This window comes from Notolabrus celidotus, chromosome 6, assembly GCF_009762535.1.
Source record: "Notolabrus celidotus isolate fNotCel1 chromosome 6, fNotCel1.pri, whole genome shotgun sequence".
In the NCBI taxonomy this organism is placed as follows: Eukaryota; Metazoa; Chordata; class Actinopteri; order Labriformes; family Labridae; genus Notolabrus; species Notolabrus celidotus.
Genome location: NC_048277.1, coordinates 24,516,288 through 24,533,433, shown reverse-complemented (window position 1 = coordinate 24,533,433; position 17,146 = coordinate 24,516,288). Strand labels below are relative to the sequence as shown.

The window sequence follows — 17,146 nt, the reverse complement described above, 5'->3', positions numbered from 1 at the left end:
TTATTATGATTATTATTATTATTATTATGAGAAAAAAGTCAGAATTCTGACTTTAATCTCGGAATTCCGACTTTTTTCTAAGAATTCTGACTTTAATATCAGAACTCTGACTTTAATATCAGAATTATGACTTTCTTCCACTTGACTTTAATCCACTGAAAAAAAATTAAGGTCCAATATATTTTACTTCTTTTTTTCTGAGAAAAAACTCAGAATTTTGAATTTAATCTCAGAATTCTGACTTTTTTCTTAGAAAAATAATAATTAAAAAATCATATTGGACCTTAATTTATTTATTTATTCAGCGACACTTATCTTCTTCCGTAATTGGAGGAAAGTCTCTGCTGAAAAAAAATTATAATGTAATTTCCATAATTCTAAAATCTTTCTCTGAAACATTGTAGGACCCCTTTAGCCTTAAAATAATGGGAACAAACTGAATACTGTATACAGAGCGTGACAGTCAATTCTAATTGGCACCTGAAAGTATGTCAGAAAGAATAGTGGGATAACGTAAATTCACTGCCCAACGTAATTAGATACAATTAAAGAGAACATGTTAAAGAAACATTTCGGATACATTTAGTCTGAAGATATTGAAGTTCAATTAGCATCAATTTGAAAATTCTAACCGGAAACGCGTCCTTTTTTACGTCCAGCTTGACGCTGCCAGAGTTTTGGAGTTTTGAGGGGCAGGGAGGAAACTCGTTGGCAACCGGGAAAGTACTGTGATACATACAGTCTATGGATACAACAGGTGGTAAACAAATGTTCTGCCCGGAGAAGTAATAACAGTGATGAATGAAGATGGCTGTGTTTGAACTGTACACCGAGGTAAGAGAAAAGCGCCTGGTTTTTATGAGAACTCGGATAGTTCTGCCTGAATGTGGTTTCACTGAGACATATGGAAACTTTTCCAGGGCTCAGGCTAGCTGCAGAGCTATGCAGGAGGATGAACCTAAAGGAAGGAACATAGATGCTAAAATAACGACTGAATGTTTTAAATATTGTCTGTATGAGTTTTTAAAATACATTTAATGAAACATCAAAGTTAGTTGGGTAAATGTCCTCACAGGGAAGACCTCTACAGTGTTACATGTCACATTACATTGCGTTTTGATAAACTTATAAACTTGTCACCATTACCCTTTTGTCCCTTAGTACAATCGAGTGTGGATACCAGATACAGACCAAGTGTGGCAATCAGCTGAGATCAGGAGAGACTTTAACTTTGGGGATAAGGTTCTTAAACTGCTTCTTGAAGATGGCACAGTGAGTAAACTAAAATATGACCAATAAAAACCCTGCAGTGGGTTTATGATGGTGTGAGGCAGCAGCTGACCTGACTCTTTTATGTAATGTTATATGTGTTATGTGTGTCACTGTGCAGGAGTACAACCACCCCGTGGACCCATCTAAACCTCAGCTCCCTCCTCTACGTAACCCGGACATCTTGGTGGGGGAGAACGACCTCACGGCTCTCAGTTACCTGCATGAGCCTGCGGTCCTGCACAATCTTAAAGTGCGATTCATGGAGTCCAGAATCATCTACACCTACTGTGGTAATGTTGAAACAAATCTCTGGTCGTCAAACTTTGTCTAAGCATCAAAGTGTTGACAGCTTCTGCTCTTGGCTCAGCCTGTGCTGTTTCTTTGTATTCAGGTATCATCCTGGTGGCTGTTAATCCATACAAACAGCTTCATATCTATGGGGATGCAATTATTCATGCCTACTCAGGCCAGAACATGGGAGACATGGACCCTCATATATTCGCAGTGGCAGAGGAGGCTTACAAACAGATGGCCAGGTAGATAACAAATCATGACATAAATTATAATACACAGTCAAGTTGTAACTGTGCACACACCCTTTTTATCTCTCAGAAACCACAAGAACCAGTCCATCATCGTTAGTGGGGAGTCTGGAGCCGGGAAAACAGTGTCCGCTCGATACGCGATGAGGTACTTTGCTGTTGTAAGCAAATCTGGAAGCAAGACTCGAGTTGAAGACAAAGTCCTGGCATCCAATCCCATAACAGAGGTATGACCCCTATAGTCCTCTGTCCATTAAACTGGAGAAGTGCTTGATAGTTCAGCGCTGTGATGCTTCCTTTTTTTAAGCATTGAATGCATCCATTAAAACATACTTTATCCTCTTGAAACTTAAAGGTTACATATCATGCAAAATCAACTTTTAATGGTTCTCTACCTGAAATATGTGTCCCTGGCATGTCTACAAACCCACTGAAAATGAAAAAAATCCATTCTGCCCCTGTTCTGATTTCTCCACTTTTCTGTAAATGTGTGCTGAAACGAGCCGTTTCAGTTTTCAGTGTTTTTCATATCTCACAACGCCATGCGGTCTGTAATGGAAGTCAGAGCTCGGAGCTTGTTCAGCCCATAGACTGTATAAAATACAACTCAACCCCTCCTCCGTTTTTCATTACCTGCACACATGTTCTAACAAGGAGCTTAGGAGGGAGGCATGCTAGTTGTAGGCTGTCTTAATAACACAAAGGTTGGTTTTACTCCCCACGTCTGCAGATTTGAAGATCTAGTGGATGATTTTATTTTTCACAGAAAGTGCTAGCGCTAGTTAGCATAGCCACATAGCTACATGTTCGTCGCTGTGTACCAAGACACACGTCGACATACTGACAAATAAAACAACAAGAAACACTAAATCTGTGACCAATCGTTCAGAAAAGTCCTGCTGCAGGCACCTCTCTGTCAGGATCAGATTCTGGATCAAATTCAGAGGATTGAAGTAATGCGGGTCTGTGAGCAGAGTGTATATTCAGCCAACATGTAAACATTAGATCAACGTGCTGGAGAGCTGAGGCCACATCCACTTCCTGAGGGGGAGTGGTCAGAGAGCTCATTCTCATTTAAAGACAGCCTGTTCTGAGCAGGGCTGAAAAAGAGGGGTTTACAGGCATGCCAAAATCTGATTTCAATGTGTTTTTTTGAGCAATAAACTTTAAAGACATGTTTTGGGGACCTCTTAGACCAATATATGTTGATGAAAAAGAGCATAATATGTCACCTTTAAAACACAAGACCTGTGATTTTCTCTCAGGCGATAGGAAATGCCAAGACCACGAGGAACGACAACAGCAGCCGTTTTGGGAAATACACGGAGATCAGTTTTGACAAAAAATTTCGGATCATTGGAGCAAACATGCGGACATATCTACTCGAGAAATCCAGAGTTGTTTTTCAGGTATAGTGTATGAAAAGATGAAGTGTATACATTTGTCTTCATGATCTCATCCACAATAATGATTCTCTTGTTTCAATCAGGCAGACGACGAGCGAAACTATCACATATTCTACCAGATGTGCTCCTGTGCTCACCTGCCAGAGTTTAAGAGTCTGAGACTGAGTGAGTGTTTTATCACAGATGTGAAGGATTTGACTCACATTGAACACGTGCCTTATTCTTTATTTGGATTCATGATTTGATACTTTTTATGTGTAGTGAGTGCAGAGAAGTTTCAGTACACCTGCATGGGTGGTGACATCACTATTGAAGGTGTAGACGACAAGAAAGACATGGAGGAAACTCGACGGACCTTCTCACTTTTGGGTAAAATAAAACGTTCCAGGTGCTAGACTTTCATCCTTTAAGTGTTTAAACTGCAACATCAGTCCTCTCTCTGCTTCTCCAGGGTTAAAGGAGGACTTTCAGGCAGATGTGTTCAAAGTTTTGGCAGCCATCTTGCATCTGGGAAATGTTGAAATCAAAAACTCAAGAGGCGACAAGTCATCAGTTTCTGTAAGTCCGAAAGCCTTGATTTACTTCTGTTCACTTACAGATCTTAAAATAAATCTTAAGCCTGGTTCCTTCTACATATCTTCCAGCTCAGTGATCCACACCTGGCAGTCTTCTGTGAGCTGCTCGCTGTGAGCACAGAGGAGATGGTGCTTTGGCTATGCCATCGGAGGATTGTGCTGGTGGCTGAGACGGTGGTGAAGCCAGTGCCTAAAGAGAAGGCGGTGAATGCCAGAGACGCTCTAGCCAAGCAGATCTACGCCCATCTATTCGACTGTGTTATTAACAGAATTAACACAGCTCTAAAGGTCCCAGGAAAGCAGCATGCGTTCATAGGTGTTCTGGACATCTATGGGTAATACGGACATGACATTTTTTCTCTCCACCTGCTTCCTGATATGTGTGTGTCTTTATTACCTTGAGGTCATCTTTCTTTCTTTTTGTCCTCAGCTTTGAAACCTTTGACATCAACAGCTTTGAACAGTTTTGCATCAACTACGCGAATGAAAAGCTTCAACAGCAGTTCAACTTGGTATGCATCCGAATCATACTAAATCACCGTACTTCCCTTTAAGAACTCAGAGATTTTTTCTGCTTCCTTTTTCTTTTTTTGTAATTAATGTTTTTTTGATTTTGACATAAGACTTATCACATTTGGGTGAAAAACAAATATCTCTTCTTTTTTTTATACATGAAACACAATATATAAATAAAATAATAATAATATAAATGAACAGATAGATTAAGATAACACATTTAACTCATAATAATTGAAACCAAAACCAACAGTTAAAAAAACAAACAAAAAAAACCCAGAAAACAAAAACAAACATGCACCATGATCTACTCCAATTAAATAGAAGCAGTACACTTCTATACAGTATGTGTGCCTTAGTTCAAGCTCAATCCACATTACCAATATATTTCAAAAAGTCTCCCCCCTTTGCCACATATTTCGCCACCATATCCTGACAGCTGAACCAAATCTGTTCATATGATGCTACCATTGCGAGCTCAGTGAGCCACTCATAAAAAGAAAGCTCACTTGGGTTCCTCCAGTTTCTCATTATGATTTCCCCACTATTATACTGGTCTGAATAGAGTCCCTGGCCCCACAGTGAGATGTCATTTGTGGATCACTCAGAACATATAGCCTTGGGCATAGATCAAAGTTGGTCCTGGTAATATTTTTAATACGTTCATGAACTTTTAGCCAATAGTTCTGCACTATGGGGCATTCCCAAAGTAAATGAAGAAGAGTCCCTTCAGAGTTGCAACATTTCCAACAGTCAGCATTGTCCCTGAGCTTAATCCTTAACACTCTGGAGGGGGTCCAGTAATATTGATTGAGAATCTTATATTGAATTAGTCTTATTTTGATGTCTCTCGAAATCCTTGTTATGTTTTTATATATATTATCCCATTCTTTCTCTGTAAACATCAATATTCAAATCCTCTGCCCAAGTTGACTTCAGAGCATTTTCAAAATTTCCATCAGCATGTGTTCAAACTGGAGCAAGAGGAGTACATGAGGGAGGGTATCCCCTGGACGCTGATCGATTTTTATGACAACCAGCCGGTCATTGATCTGATTGAAGCAAAGCTGGGGATCCTGGACTTGCTGGATGAAGAATGTTTGGTAACTGATCAAATGTTATAGTCTGGTGTTTTCTTATTTGAATGATTTTATGATTTCACAGTATGTATGTCTATTTTTTTCTTCACAGTTTCCCCAAGGCACTGATCAAAGCTGGCTGCAGAAGCTGTTCAACTACCTCATGTCCAACCCTCTGTTTGAGAAGCCCAGGTTATCAAATGAAGCCTTTGTGATTCAACATTTTGCAGACAAGGTGCAGTCTGGTTGACCCTTAGAAACCTCTTTCCATCATACTATATCACAAAATGAAATCCTACTATTACGATCAGTTATTGCAGACAGATAAGTTCTTCCTCATTCACAGGTGGAATACCAGTGCAGAGGTTTCCTCGAAAAGAACAGAGACACTCTCTATGAGGAACTAGTTGACACTATGAGAACCAGTAAGGTAATCAAATGCCCTGTTTAAATATTTCCACCAATCACAGTGGTTAAAAAGCATCTGCATTCTAAAAGCTGAGTCATGCAGCATCGTCTTCTCCCATTTGATCACATTTCTCCTGTTTGCTTCTCTTATCAGTTTCCCTTTCTGGCCAACTTTTTCCAAGAGGAGGAGCTTCATGCTGTGAACAGTAAAGGTGTCAGAGTGAGGCCCGCCAGGCCTGGAGTGAAGGCAGCCAATAAACAGCTGAGATCCTCTGTGGGAGATAAGGTGGACATGTTTACACTCTGACACTGCTCAGTGGGGACTGAACTCCCTCGTTGAATATTCAATAATATTCTGTATTTACCACTTTGAAAACTTGGATTCACTTCTCATGATCTTAATGTTTTTAATGCAGTTCTGCAGCTCCCTTTCTTTACTAATGGAAACACTGAACGCCACCACCCCTCACTATGTGCGCTGCATTAAGCCCAATGATGAAAAGCTTGCATTTGAGTGAGTACTGAGCTATAGCACAGAGCTGTGTTTGACATGAGCTACTCTGTGTTTATCTGGATATGTTGGCATGTTTTTCTTTCCTGTTCAAGAGAGAGTTTCTTGTTTTTCTTTTAGATATGACTCAAGGAGGGTGGTGCAGCAGCTGCGAGCATGCGGAGTCCTTGAAACTATTCGTATCAGTGCACAGAGCTACCCCTCCAGGTGATTTTTAATCACTACATAAGCTAAATTACAGAACTGTACTCCTCATATGCTCATGTTCAAATGGTAAAAATGTTTTTGCCTGCAGGTGGACATATAATGAGTTTTATAGCAGATACAGCATCCTAATGTTGCATCTGGAGGCTGACCTCAGTGACAAGAAACAGACCTGCAAGAACGTTCTGCAGAGGCTGATTCAGGTTAGCTATCTTTAAATACAGCATTGTCGTGCAGTGGTGGACAAAGTACACGGCTTCATTACTTAAGTCAAAGTGTAGATACTCCAGGTCAAATATTACTCCAATACAAGTGAAAGTTGCTCTGTCAGATTATTACTTGAGTTAAAGTACTGGAGTACTTGCTTTAAAAATCCTTAAGTATTCAAAGCACTTCTTAAAAAATCTCAAAACGTTGTATTTCACAAAGCATGAGTGCATTCAAGAAGACATAGGAGTACATTCTGATACATCATGTTTATTTTAGAAACCATTACTTGAAATCTCTGAAAACTATACCATGGAATAAAAACAGAAGTTACTCCAAGCACAGACAACTTAGTTTGAAATGTTCATCTGGAATGAAACAAATGTTATGTAGCTCAACACGCTTTCTCAGGTTGGACAGTGAATGTTTGTATGTTTGGGCAAAGTGGGAAACAGGGACAACATTTCAAACGATACGTATCATTCTTAATTTTAAAAACCTCTAACACGGGCTGAAGATATGTACATGGGTGCTCAGGTGGAGAATTATAGCCATCATTACCACCTCTAAATGAACTGCCTGATCTGAGGGAAATTTGCTCTGTGTTTGCTCCATGTTCAACCGTGGAGACGCACGATATACAGGTACGGCTAAACCACTGAGACAAACAGAACTACACAAACACATTTTACTGTCTTAGGGATAAGATTTCAGAAAAGAGAAGGAAATTCATGAGCTGACTTCAAAGCAAAAGTAGTGAGTAACTAGAGCACTGATAGAAATGTAGAGGAGCAAAAAGTACAATAATTGTCTTCTGAATGTAGAGGAGTAAAAGTAATAAGTACCGCAAAAAAATAATACTCAAGTAAAGTACAGATACTCCAAAAATGTACTTAAGTACAGTACTCAAGTAAATTTACTTTGTTACTGTCCACCACTGGTCATGTGTCACCACTTTCAGATCAATTGTGCCTAACTGTTTAAACTTCAGGACCCCAACCAGTATAAGTTTGGTCGGACAAAGATCTTCTTCAGAGCTGGTCAGGTGGCATATCTGGAGAAACTGCGTCTGGACCGCCTGAGAGGAGCCTGTGTGACCATCCAGAAACATGTTCGTGGGTGGAGCCAGAGGAGGAAGTACCTGCGCATGAGAGAGGCAGCAGTCATCCTCCAGCAATATGTCCGCGGGCAGAGGACAATCCGGTGAGGGGCGTTCACTCGCGCTTCTGTTCTCTTGCATCCTTTGTTATACCTGGTGTGGTCCTGATATGTAAACCTGCTTTGTTTCTTTTAGTAAAACAGTGACTGCTGCCACACTGAAGCAGGGCTGGGCAACGCTGGTGATCCAGAGACACTGGAGAGGTTACCGCATGAGGCAGATCTACAAGGTTGTATGCCTGGCTTCCATCACCATCCAGGCCTTCACACGAGGATGGATGGCTCGCAAACAGTACAAAAAGGTCTTAAACTACATGTCTTGATAATTCATGTTTTAAAGTTTAAGTTAGTCTCTTAACCACATGACTTGTATCTATTTTTTCTGTCCTCAGATGATGAAGGAACACAAAGCTCTAATTCTACAGAAGTACGCCCGAGCATGGCTGGCACGCCGGCGATTCCAAACCATGCGCCGTTTGGTGCTCAATGTGCAGCTTTCCTACAGGGTGCAGCAGCTCCGAAAGAAGATAGAAGAGCAGGTAAAAAGGTTTTCCATGCTGCTTCAGCCTTGGCTTTCATATAAAGGACATAACTGACTCCCTGTATCCTCACAGAGCAAGGAGAACTGTGGATTAGTAGAGAGGCTGACAACCTTGGCCACGTCTCACTCTCAAACTGTGGACAAGCTTCGGGGACTGGAGGTAAACCTGGAAAAAACCACGCACCTGAAGGCGTCTGTGGAGGCGAGGGAGAAGAAAGCAAAAGAAGAAGCTGGTGTGGTCAGTCTTAAAAGTGGTGCCTAAAATGTGCTCATGTTGCTTGTGCCTTCTGATGAAACTTGTTTGATTATAAGACTTCTATCAAGCATATTTTAATCACCCCTTCAGGCAATCACATCTCTTCGAAAGGACTTGGATGCACTAAAACTTGAAAAGGAGAAATTAGAGAAAAAGTTTGAAGCTTCCACCAATGAGGCCAAAGGTAACATGATTCAACATTCCTGCCAAATGTATTACTTTTACTGCAATTCACGACACATTTTTAATTTCACTATTACAGAGAACTTTGAGCAACTCAAGAGCAGCCTTCTGGAAGAGAAAGAGTATGAAGCGAGACTTAGAAAGTAAGTCATGAAAATATGTCCTCCAATTTTGTTTTTCAAGCAAATCAAATTCAAACTCGGCTCGCCTTTCCTGTAAAGTAAGTGGATGAGATGCTTCTACGCAGGGTTGCAGAAAACAACAGTGAGATCCAGAAACAGGATCACGAGTACGAGGTGGAAACTCTTAAAGAAGAGTTAAAGAGACTGAAGGAAGACCGAGTTAGTCTGCAGAGGAAGATTGAGGAGGCAGAGCAGGTGAACTCTGACCTGCAGGAGCAGGTCATCCGACTCACCAAACACGTCAAAGTCATCCCAGAGCTACGCCGCGATCTCAACAACCTGCAAAACCAGAGAAATAACATAGATCGAAAGATGAGGCAGCAGTCAGAACAAGCAAGAGGTAACAGCCTTTGGTTGTTTAAGTGATACATCCTAATATTTGAAAAATTCACAGTTGTTTGCTGATGATGCTGTAATATGTCTCTGCAGTGAGAATGACAGATATCACAAGGCAACTTCTTGGAGGGGTTGTTGAACAGGAGGTTCTTTTAGGGTAATAAATATGTTCTTACTTTCTTCCAAGTAGCATCTTTATATCTGTAATCAAGGCACTGAATCTCACACATTGTTTCCACAAAGGCTGAGTCCAGACAGCTCAGAGATTAGTGAAGTTGAAGATATGGTGGCAGCCTTTGAAGGTCTACAGAAAGCTACAAGGTCCGTTGTCAATGCAATCATTTCACTCATACCTGAATCATACCTGTGTGTCTGATGGTCATGGTTTCACCTTTTGATTTCAGGATACTTGAGACCCACCAAAAAGAGCAGAAGGAAAAATATGAAACCCAAGCGGAAGGCTTCAAATTGAAAATGGAGCATCTTCAAAATGAGAACAGCAAGTTGCAAAACCTGTTTCAGGAAAAAAGTAATGTCAACGAAAACATTCGCCTAGAGGTGTCAAGGCTGAGCAGCGAGAACTCAGTGCGTTTTGGTATTTCTTATTTCCTGTTTCATTCCTCAGTAGAGGTGAGGTGCAGAATGTAACATGATTTCATTTGATCCACAGATCATACCAGAGCTGAAGCTGCAGATTTCTGACCTGCAGAGACAAAAGCAGGAAGTGGAGGCCCATGTGGAGGAGCAGAAGAAAGAATTAGACGGTAGATCTGAGTATTTTAGTGTTTTTAGTGTTTTTAGTGAGTTTTTTGTGTTTTTTTTGTGTTTTTTAGTGTTTTAGTTTTAGTCCAACATTTCTAATTTGCACCTCTTATGCAGATAAGTCAAATCAAATCAAATCAACTTTATTTATATAGCATGTTACACTCAACACAGTTGATCCAAAGTGCTTTGCAACAGAAAATGAGGAAAACAAAGAGAAAATGAAATAAAAACACACAAACAGAGGAAGAGAGAGGGAAAGAAGAGTGGTAGGAGAGCAATAAAATTAAAAATGAAATTAACAGTATTAATAACAACTGTAATGACAAGAAATACAATTAACAGTGCAGTGAGTATGTGAGCCAGTGTGGTTAGGGGAAGTTAAAAGCTAATGAATAAAAGTGTGTTTTGACTACAAATTCTCTCCCTCTGTTTTGACTTTTAAAAGTCACATCAGAGGGAGAGAATTGGACGGTTGGAAGAATAGAATTCCACAGTTTTGGGGCACAGATGGAGAAGGCCCTGTCCCCTTATCTCTTTCTCCTTGCTGTTCGGACAGACAGGACGTTTAGGTGTGATGATCTGAGTGCTCTGACAGAGTATTTTACTTTTAATTTTTTTTCCTTCTCATGCAATCCAACAGAAAAAACAGATGAGATCTCAAATGTTCTCCAAAAGAAGATACAGGAGGAGAGCTCACAATGCAGGTAAAAGAGCTGATTGGCGTTTGAATTTCTTGATTGAGTAAGTGATGGTAATCTCCAAGCTCAACTGATTTTTTGCTGCTCTCGTAGGCACTTTGAGGAGAAAGCCCAAGTGCTCGAGGAGCAGAAGAGGGAGCTTCAAGAACAGGCGGAGGAGCTTGAAGAGGAGAACGACCACTTTAAAAGACAGCACCAGATGGAGAGCGAGGCCAAGAGCAAAATGAGACAGGAGATTTCACGGTTAACCATGGAAAATATGGTGTGTGTGTGTGTGTGTGTAAAGGACAGAGATTAACAGGACAAGGTGGTGATTGTATTTTTGGTCTGTGTGGAGTAAAGTAACAATTTTTCCCTTATTTCAGGACTATGAAGAGCAGCTCGACCACAAAGATAGACTGATTAAGAAACTCCAGAGTCAAATGAAAAGCCTTGAAACATCACACAGAGGTGGCCTATTCTGTTGCTTATAAAGTATTAAATGTGTCACACTTCTACAATGTCATTATTTCTATTTTTCTCACACAGCAAAGCCAACCTCTGCGCCGGCCAGTCCTAAAGATTTCCTCGGCATGTTAGAGTACAAACGAGAGGATGAACCCAGGCTCATTCAAAACATCATCCAGGGTATTCTTCCTCTCTGTATTTGTTCTAACATTCTGACATGGCCACGTTTTGTATAACGTTGTGTGTTCAGAAAGCTTCTCTCTGTTTCAATAATAACTCAATGAAACTTGCTACTCTCTTCTCACAGACCTGAAGCCCAGAGGTGTGGCGATCAATATGTTCCCCACTCTGCCAGCCTACATCCTCTTTATGTGCGTCCGCCATGTCGACTACCTGAACGATGATGCCAAACTCAAATCTCTGATGAATGGAATTATTGGGGGTGTCAAAAAGGTCATCCTGGTGAGGCTAAATCTTGGTCTGGTAGCTTATATAAATGTAATTTAAATGCTATTATTTCTAACAATATCTAAAACTAGGTGGCAAAAATGTTGGCCAACTAATTTTCAGTTTAGTGTCCTTTTAAATAATTGATGATCTGAGAAAGGACTAACAGCTGGCACAAGTACCTTTTACAATACGGTACTGTTCGATACTGTATGATTCGATACGGCACATAACGATACAATACTGTTGAATAACATATAATACAATATGTTATGATATGATACAGTATGCTACAATACAATACGATATTGAACAATACAATACTATATAACATGATACAATATCATACAATACTTACTATTACTATATGATACGATATGATACAGTATGCTACAATACAAAACGATAGGATACTGAATGATACAGTACGAAAGGAAATGATCCTGTATGATACGATACAATAATGTACACCATGATACTCTGCTGTATGATACGATATGATATTGTAAAATACAATACTATATAATATGATACAATATCGTACAATAAGTTACTATATTATATGATACAACACAATACTGTATGATACGATACAATATTGTATGATATGATAGTATATACAGTATATATACTCAACCAGGCATAGTGTGAGGTAAAGTGGCTGAGTTTGAGCCTCCTAGTCAACAGCTATGTGTTCCTGACCGGGAGTCAAATCAGTCATGTCCTTGTTTGGGCAAAAACTTGTAATCTTAATATCTTCTGAACCGCGTTAGAAAGAAATTCACCCCCCGTACAGTGTGTGCCGACAGAGAAATTAGCTACGTAGGGCCAAGCCGTTTTTTGAACCAGGCTGTAAACATGTTTATTAATGCTGCAAAGATCGTCTTTTTTGAATTGGTGTCTATGTGGTTTCCGGTGTTTCTGCAGCCAGCCTCAAGTGGATTCTCAATGTATTGCAGTTTATAACACTTCAGCATGGGCTTTATAGTTTGAGACCAGAGGTTGCTGCTTGGATACTGTACGATACAATACTGTATGATACGATACAGTGTTGTACAATATGATAGTGTACAATATGATACAGTAGGATACTGAATGATACGCTACAATACTGTATTATACGATAGAGCACAGTATGATAGGATACGATAAGATAAAGTACAACACAATACAATACTGAACAGTGCAATATGATATGATACAATACGTCACAATATGATACAATATGATACAATATGGTACATTTTACTGTCTTTGTCCTGCATATTTTTAGCTGCCTCCACAGTAGTATTAACAACCAGGGTTTCTGTGGGGTCTTAAAAAGTATTAAAAGTTGATGAATTAATTTTGGGAAAATTAAGGCCCTTAAAAAGTCTTAATCACGATTTTATGAGGTATTCAATTTTATTGGTATTCAAGCTTTGACTCCAAAAAGTATCCATGCTTCTCGTGACTATTACAAACAACGAAGTGTCGGTTCTCAGCTTACCTCATTTCTGGTCATTTCCAAACTACAAATGTTAAAGATGTGTTGCTAACAACAGCTTAAAGTCACAATGAGGTCTTATAATTTTTTGAAAGGTTTTTTTAAAAAGTCTTAAAAAGGTATTGAAATTTCAGCATAAACCCTGAACAATATATAAAGAGGAATGGTTCAGAAATCCAGTCCATAATGTCTTTAAAGAATTACAAAATGTCTCAGTGTTTCTGAACCCAAACATGTGACTTGTATTTTCTCTTTTAGAGTTTCCAAAAAGACTTGGACTTGCTGTCATTCTGGCTCTCAAACACGTACCAGCTGCTCAACTGTCTGAAGCAGTACAGCGGGGAGGAGGTAAGTCTTCACTGCTTTTACTCTGCTATATTTTATTTGTCCATTAAGTCCCATTTGATCAGCATTGTTTTGCTCTCTGTTCACCAAAGGAGTTCATGAAACAGAGTACTCCCCGGCAGAAAAAGAACTGCCTGCAGAATTTTGATTTGTCAGAGCACAGACAGATTCTCAGCGACCTCGCCATCCACAACTACCATCAGTTTATTACAGTCATGGAAAAGAGCCTCACTCCTGCAATTGGTATTATACACAGCTCATCATTATCACTTGCGGATGTCTATAAAAGCCTAAACCTAAAACTGTGCTGCTTTATCCAACAGTGCCAGGTATGTTGGAGCATGAGAGTTTGCAGGGGATCTCCAGCATGAAGCCAACGGGCGTCAGGAAGCGTTCAAATAGCATCTACGAGGACTCAGAAACCTTCACCATCTCCTCCATCATCCAGCAGCTCAGCGCCTTCCTCAACACTATGACCCAGCATGGCATGGAGCAGGGCCTCATCAGACAGGTCGTCAAGCAGCTCTTCTTCCTGGTTGGTGCCAACACCCTCAATAACATCATGCTCCGAAAAGATATGTGCTCCTGCAGGAAAGGGATGCAGATCAGGTCTGTGGCTGTGTTTATGACACTTGAAATAATATTTTCTAAAACCTACTATCAGCTCATTGTGTTTCTGTTTGCTTAGGTGCAACATCAGTTACCTGGAGGAGTGGCTGAAAGAGAAGGAAATGCAAAGCTCTCATGCTATAGACACTCTGAAGCCTCTGTCTCAGGCTGCCTGGCTGCTGCAGGTCAAGAAAATTACTGATGACGACGCCAAGGAGATCGCCGAAAACTGCACAGAACTCAACACTGTTCAGGTTTTGTTCTATATTTAAGAGATATATTTTATATTTCAAAACAAACTCTGATGCAAGTAGGGGAGAGCGGGGTTGGTTGTCACACTTTTTACTGTTTTGATTATTGCTCATCATCAAAACATCTTTCAATAGTCATTCCTACATTAAATTGAAGCTTATGGTGTTGGCTTGAAATGTGTATTCCTCTCATTTTCCAACTCATTGTAACAAAGAGGCAATTAATTATCAAAGAAACTGACACGTTGTCACACACTATGGGGTTGGTTTTCACAATGGTATTTCAATGGGAAAAATCTTTTAAAAAAGGCAGAACTAAATTTGAAAGTTTAATTGCACTGACAAGTGATAGGCCTAAATAACTTAATGCATTTTAACATAAAATGAGCAAGGAACATGAACAGGAAACACATCTTTAGGCCAGCCTTTATAACAACATAAAGAACAAAACAAATAGGCCTAACAATAATGGCCTACTCAACTCGGCTACATGCAGTCACTGTCTGAGTTACAGTGATGGCAAATGTAGGGTCTGCATTCTCCAACTAATTTTACTATGCATAATTATGACAACATAGGGGTTGGTTGTTACATGTGACAACCAACCCCAAAGAGAATGAGACGACCAACCCAAACTGGAATGTTTTTACTAGCATCAAGGCTAACAACCATCTAACAACTAGTTAGCTAGCTAATAAAAATCTAAACTATAGCTTTCCCCTCACACTTTGTAAGGGTAACACTTGTTTTGTTATAAACCCATTGTTTAAAAGCCTAGAAGAAAAATACTGAGGAGCTGAATATTTACAATTTGACATGAAAAACACGTAAAGTCCTCTCACCTCAAGTTCAGCTGTCTTACTCCAGAGAAGACTATGTAGGTGAGCTCTGATCCTAATTCTGGAAATGTCCATACCCCAATTTGAGAGACAGTGCCCTGTGGTGGCGAGATATAACAAGTGTGCCAACTAACCCGTGTGACAACCAACCCCGTTCTCCCCTATAGCTTCCGTAACTCTGTTGTTCTCAAGATTTTAGAATTAAATCAATCTTGTGAGATATAAAGTGTTGTGCGCAGGAGTAATGGAAAGCATGCGATGGAGACATTACACAGAAAGTTAAACTATGTCATTGAACACACTGACATTTTAAACACATTTTAACTCAACTTTGTAGATTGTCAAGATTTTGAACTCCTACACACCCATTGATGATTTTGAGAAGAGGGTGTCTTCGTCGTTTGTCCGCAAAGTTCAGGTGAGCTCTACTGTTGATCTTCACCTTTTAACGAAACAAGCCTTTGAATCTGAAGGGCTTGTTTAAGTCACCATAAAAACTCCTTCACCTCCCACACCTGCACTTCACTAACTACACCAAACTGTTTCTTCTTGCAGTCATTACTCCACGATCGGGACAGCTCCTCGCAGCTGATGTTGGACTCAGACTATCGCTTCCAGGTCACGTTTCCCTTCTGCCCGTCCTCACAGGCTCTGGAGATGCTGCAGGTCCCAAGCAGCCTTCATCTGGATTTCCTCAGCAGGATCTGACCCAGCTTGCCTTCAAAATTTTACTTTTCATGAATGATTCACAGTCAAATGTCCTGTGGCTGTATTTTATTGTATATTGTATATATATTTTAACACTTTTAACATTGTATTAATATAATAAACTATTTAGACTTTTTGAGATGCAGACATCATGCCCCCCCCCCCCCCCCCCCCCCCCCCCAACATAAAGGGAAGAGGTTTTTAGATTTGTTTATATTTTCACGTTTGATTTCTATCAGTATTTCTGTTATTCTAACTAAAGCGGCAGCCGATAGTCTATTGCAGGGGTTCCCAAACTTTTCAGATCGTGACCCCCAAAATATAGGTGCCAAAGACTCGTGACCCCCCTGCCCCTTGAAGTGATTTAATGTGGCTTCATTTAGCTGGTCTGCAGAAAAGTAGCCTACCTATATGAGCATGAGGCTTTATGAATAAACCTACTGCTACTGATGCTTTTGATAATTCACTGTTCACTAACCATAAACTTAGGAGTCATCTACTATTTTTGTCGATATTTTTTACTATAATGGGTAAAATTTACTTTGTTTAGATAACTTAAACTTTTTTTGGAATTTTTTTGTTTTGTTCACCACAAGTTAACAAACTATATATAAGTAATAAAAAAACAACAAAGAGAAGAAATAAATAAATACAAAAAATACAAACATAATAATGATGATAAAGGAATAATCCTAATTAAAAGTACAAACAAAAAGTAAGACAAACATAAGAAAACAAGGTAAATAAACTAAAATAAATAATAATCATATTTTTAGATAACTTAAAAAAAAAAACATTCTGTAAGACATCTCGCTACCCCCCAGGGGGTCCCGACCCACACTTTGGGGAACCCCTGGTCTATTGAATAAGGATTTGATATCAATTGTTCCTCTATTTGTCTGAAGACAGCAACTCAAAATTAAATTTCTTCTTATCATAACCACTTAAAATAAATAACTTCTTTGTTTTTGTTTCACTTTGTTGTTTTTTTTCTTAAATAGCTGTTATGTGTTTTTCATTTTAACTGGAATATGTGATTTAAATTACCTCTGTGTTAAATATTACATTGAAACTAATATAATTTTAATAATTCACTCAAAGGGTAGGATTACATAATATTTTAATTTACTCTTAAAGCAGTGTATATTATCCTAGCAGCTATTTAAATTTATGTC

General features: G+C 39.4%; 1 protein-coding gene across 2 annotated transcripts; it reads left to right on the top strand.

Annotated features, from left to right (window-relative positions):
- The first annotated feature begins 670 nt into the window (after positions 1 to 670).
- myo5c (myosin VC) lies at positions 671 to 16,110 on the top strand. 2 transcript variants are annotated; one of them, XM_034685073.1, is made up of 40 exons: positions 671 to 834; positions 1,162 to 1,272; positions 1,391 to 1,562; positions 1,664 to 1,808; positions 1,885 to 2,041; positions 3,080 to 3,223; positions 3,304 to 3,385; positions 3,482 to 3,589; positions 3,672 to 3,778; positions 3,865 to 4,130; positions 4,226 to 4,307; positions 5,274 to 5,414; positions 5,503 to 5,625; positions 5,737 to 5,820; positions 5,953 to 6,084; positions 6,215 to 6,312; positions 6,430 to 6,516; positions 6,605 to 6,716; positions 7,712 to 7,923; positions 8,015 to 8,180; positions 8,271 to 8,417; positions 8,493 to 8,657; positions 8,766 to 8,859; positions 8,938 to 9,001; positions 9,106 to 9,380; positions 9,470 to 9,533; positions 9,620 to 9,697; positions 9,781 to 9,961; positions 10,047 to 10,140; positions 10,782 to 10,845; positions 10,933 to 11,101; positions 11,205 to 11,289; positions 11,368 to 11,466; positions 11,594 to 11,748; positions 13,478 to 13,567; positions 13,657 to 13,807; positions 13,888 to 14,173; positions 14,253 to 14,427; positions 15,601 to 15,681; positions 15,819 to 16,110. In XM_034685073.1, the coding sequence occupies exons 1-40, from the start codon at positions 802 to 804 to the stop codon at positions 15,969 to 15,971; spliced, it is 5,232 nt and encodes a 1,743-aa protein (XP_034540964.1). In that variant the 5' UTR covers positions 671 to 801; the 3' UTR covers positions 15,972 to 16,110. The 2 variants fall into 2 exon arrangements, with proteins under 2 accessions (XP_034540964.1, XP_034540965.1); XM_034685074.1 differs by lacking the exons at positions 671 to 834; positions 1,162 to 1,272; positions 1,391 to 1,562; positions 1,664 to 1,808; positions 1,885 to 2,041 and having other exon boundaries at positions 3,108 to 3,223; positions 3,308 to 3,385.
- Positions 16,111 to 17,146: the final 1,036 nt, after the last annotated feature.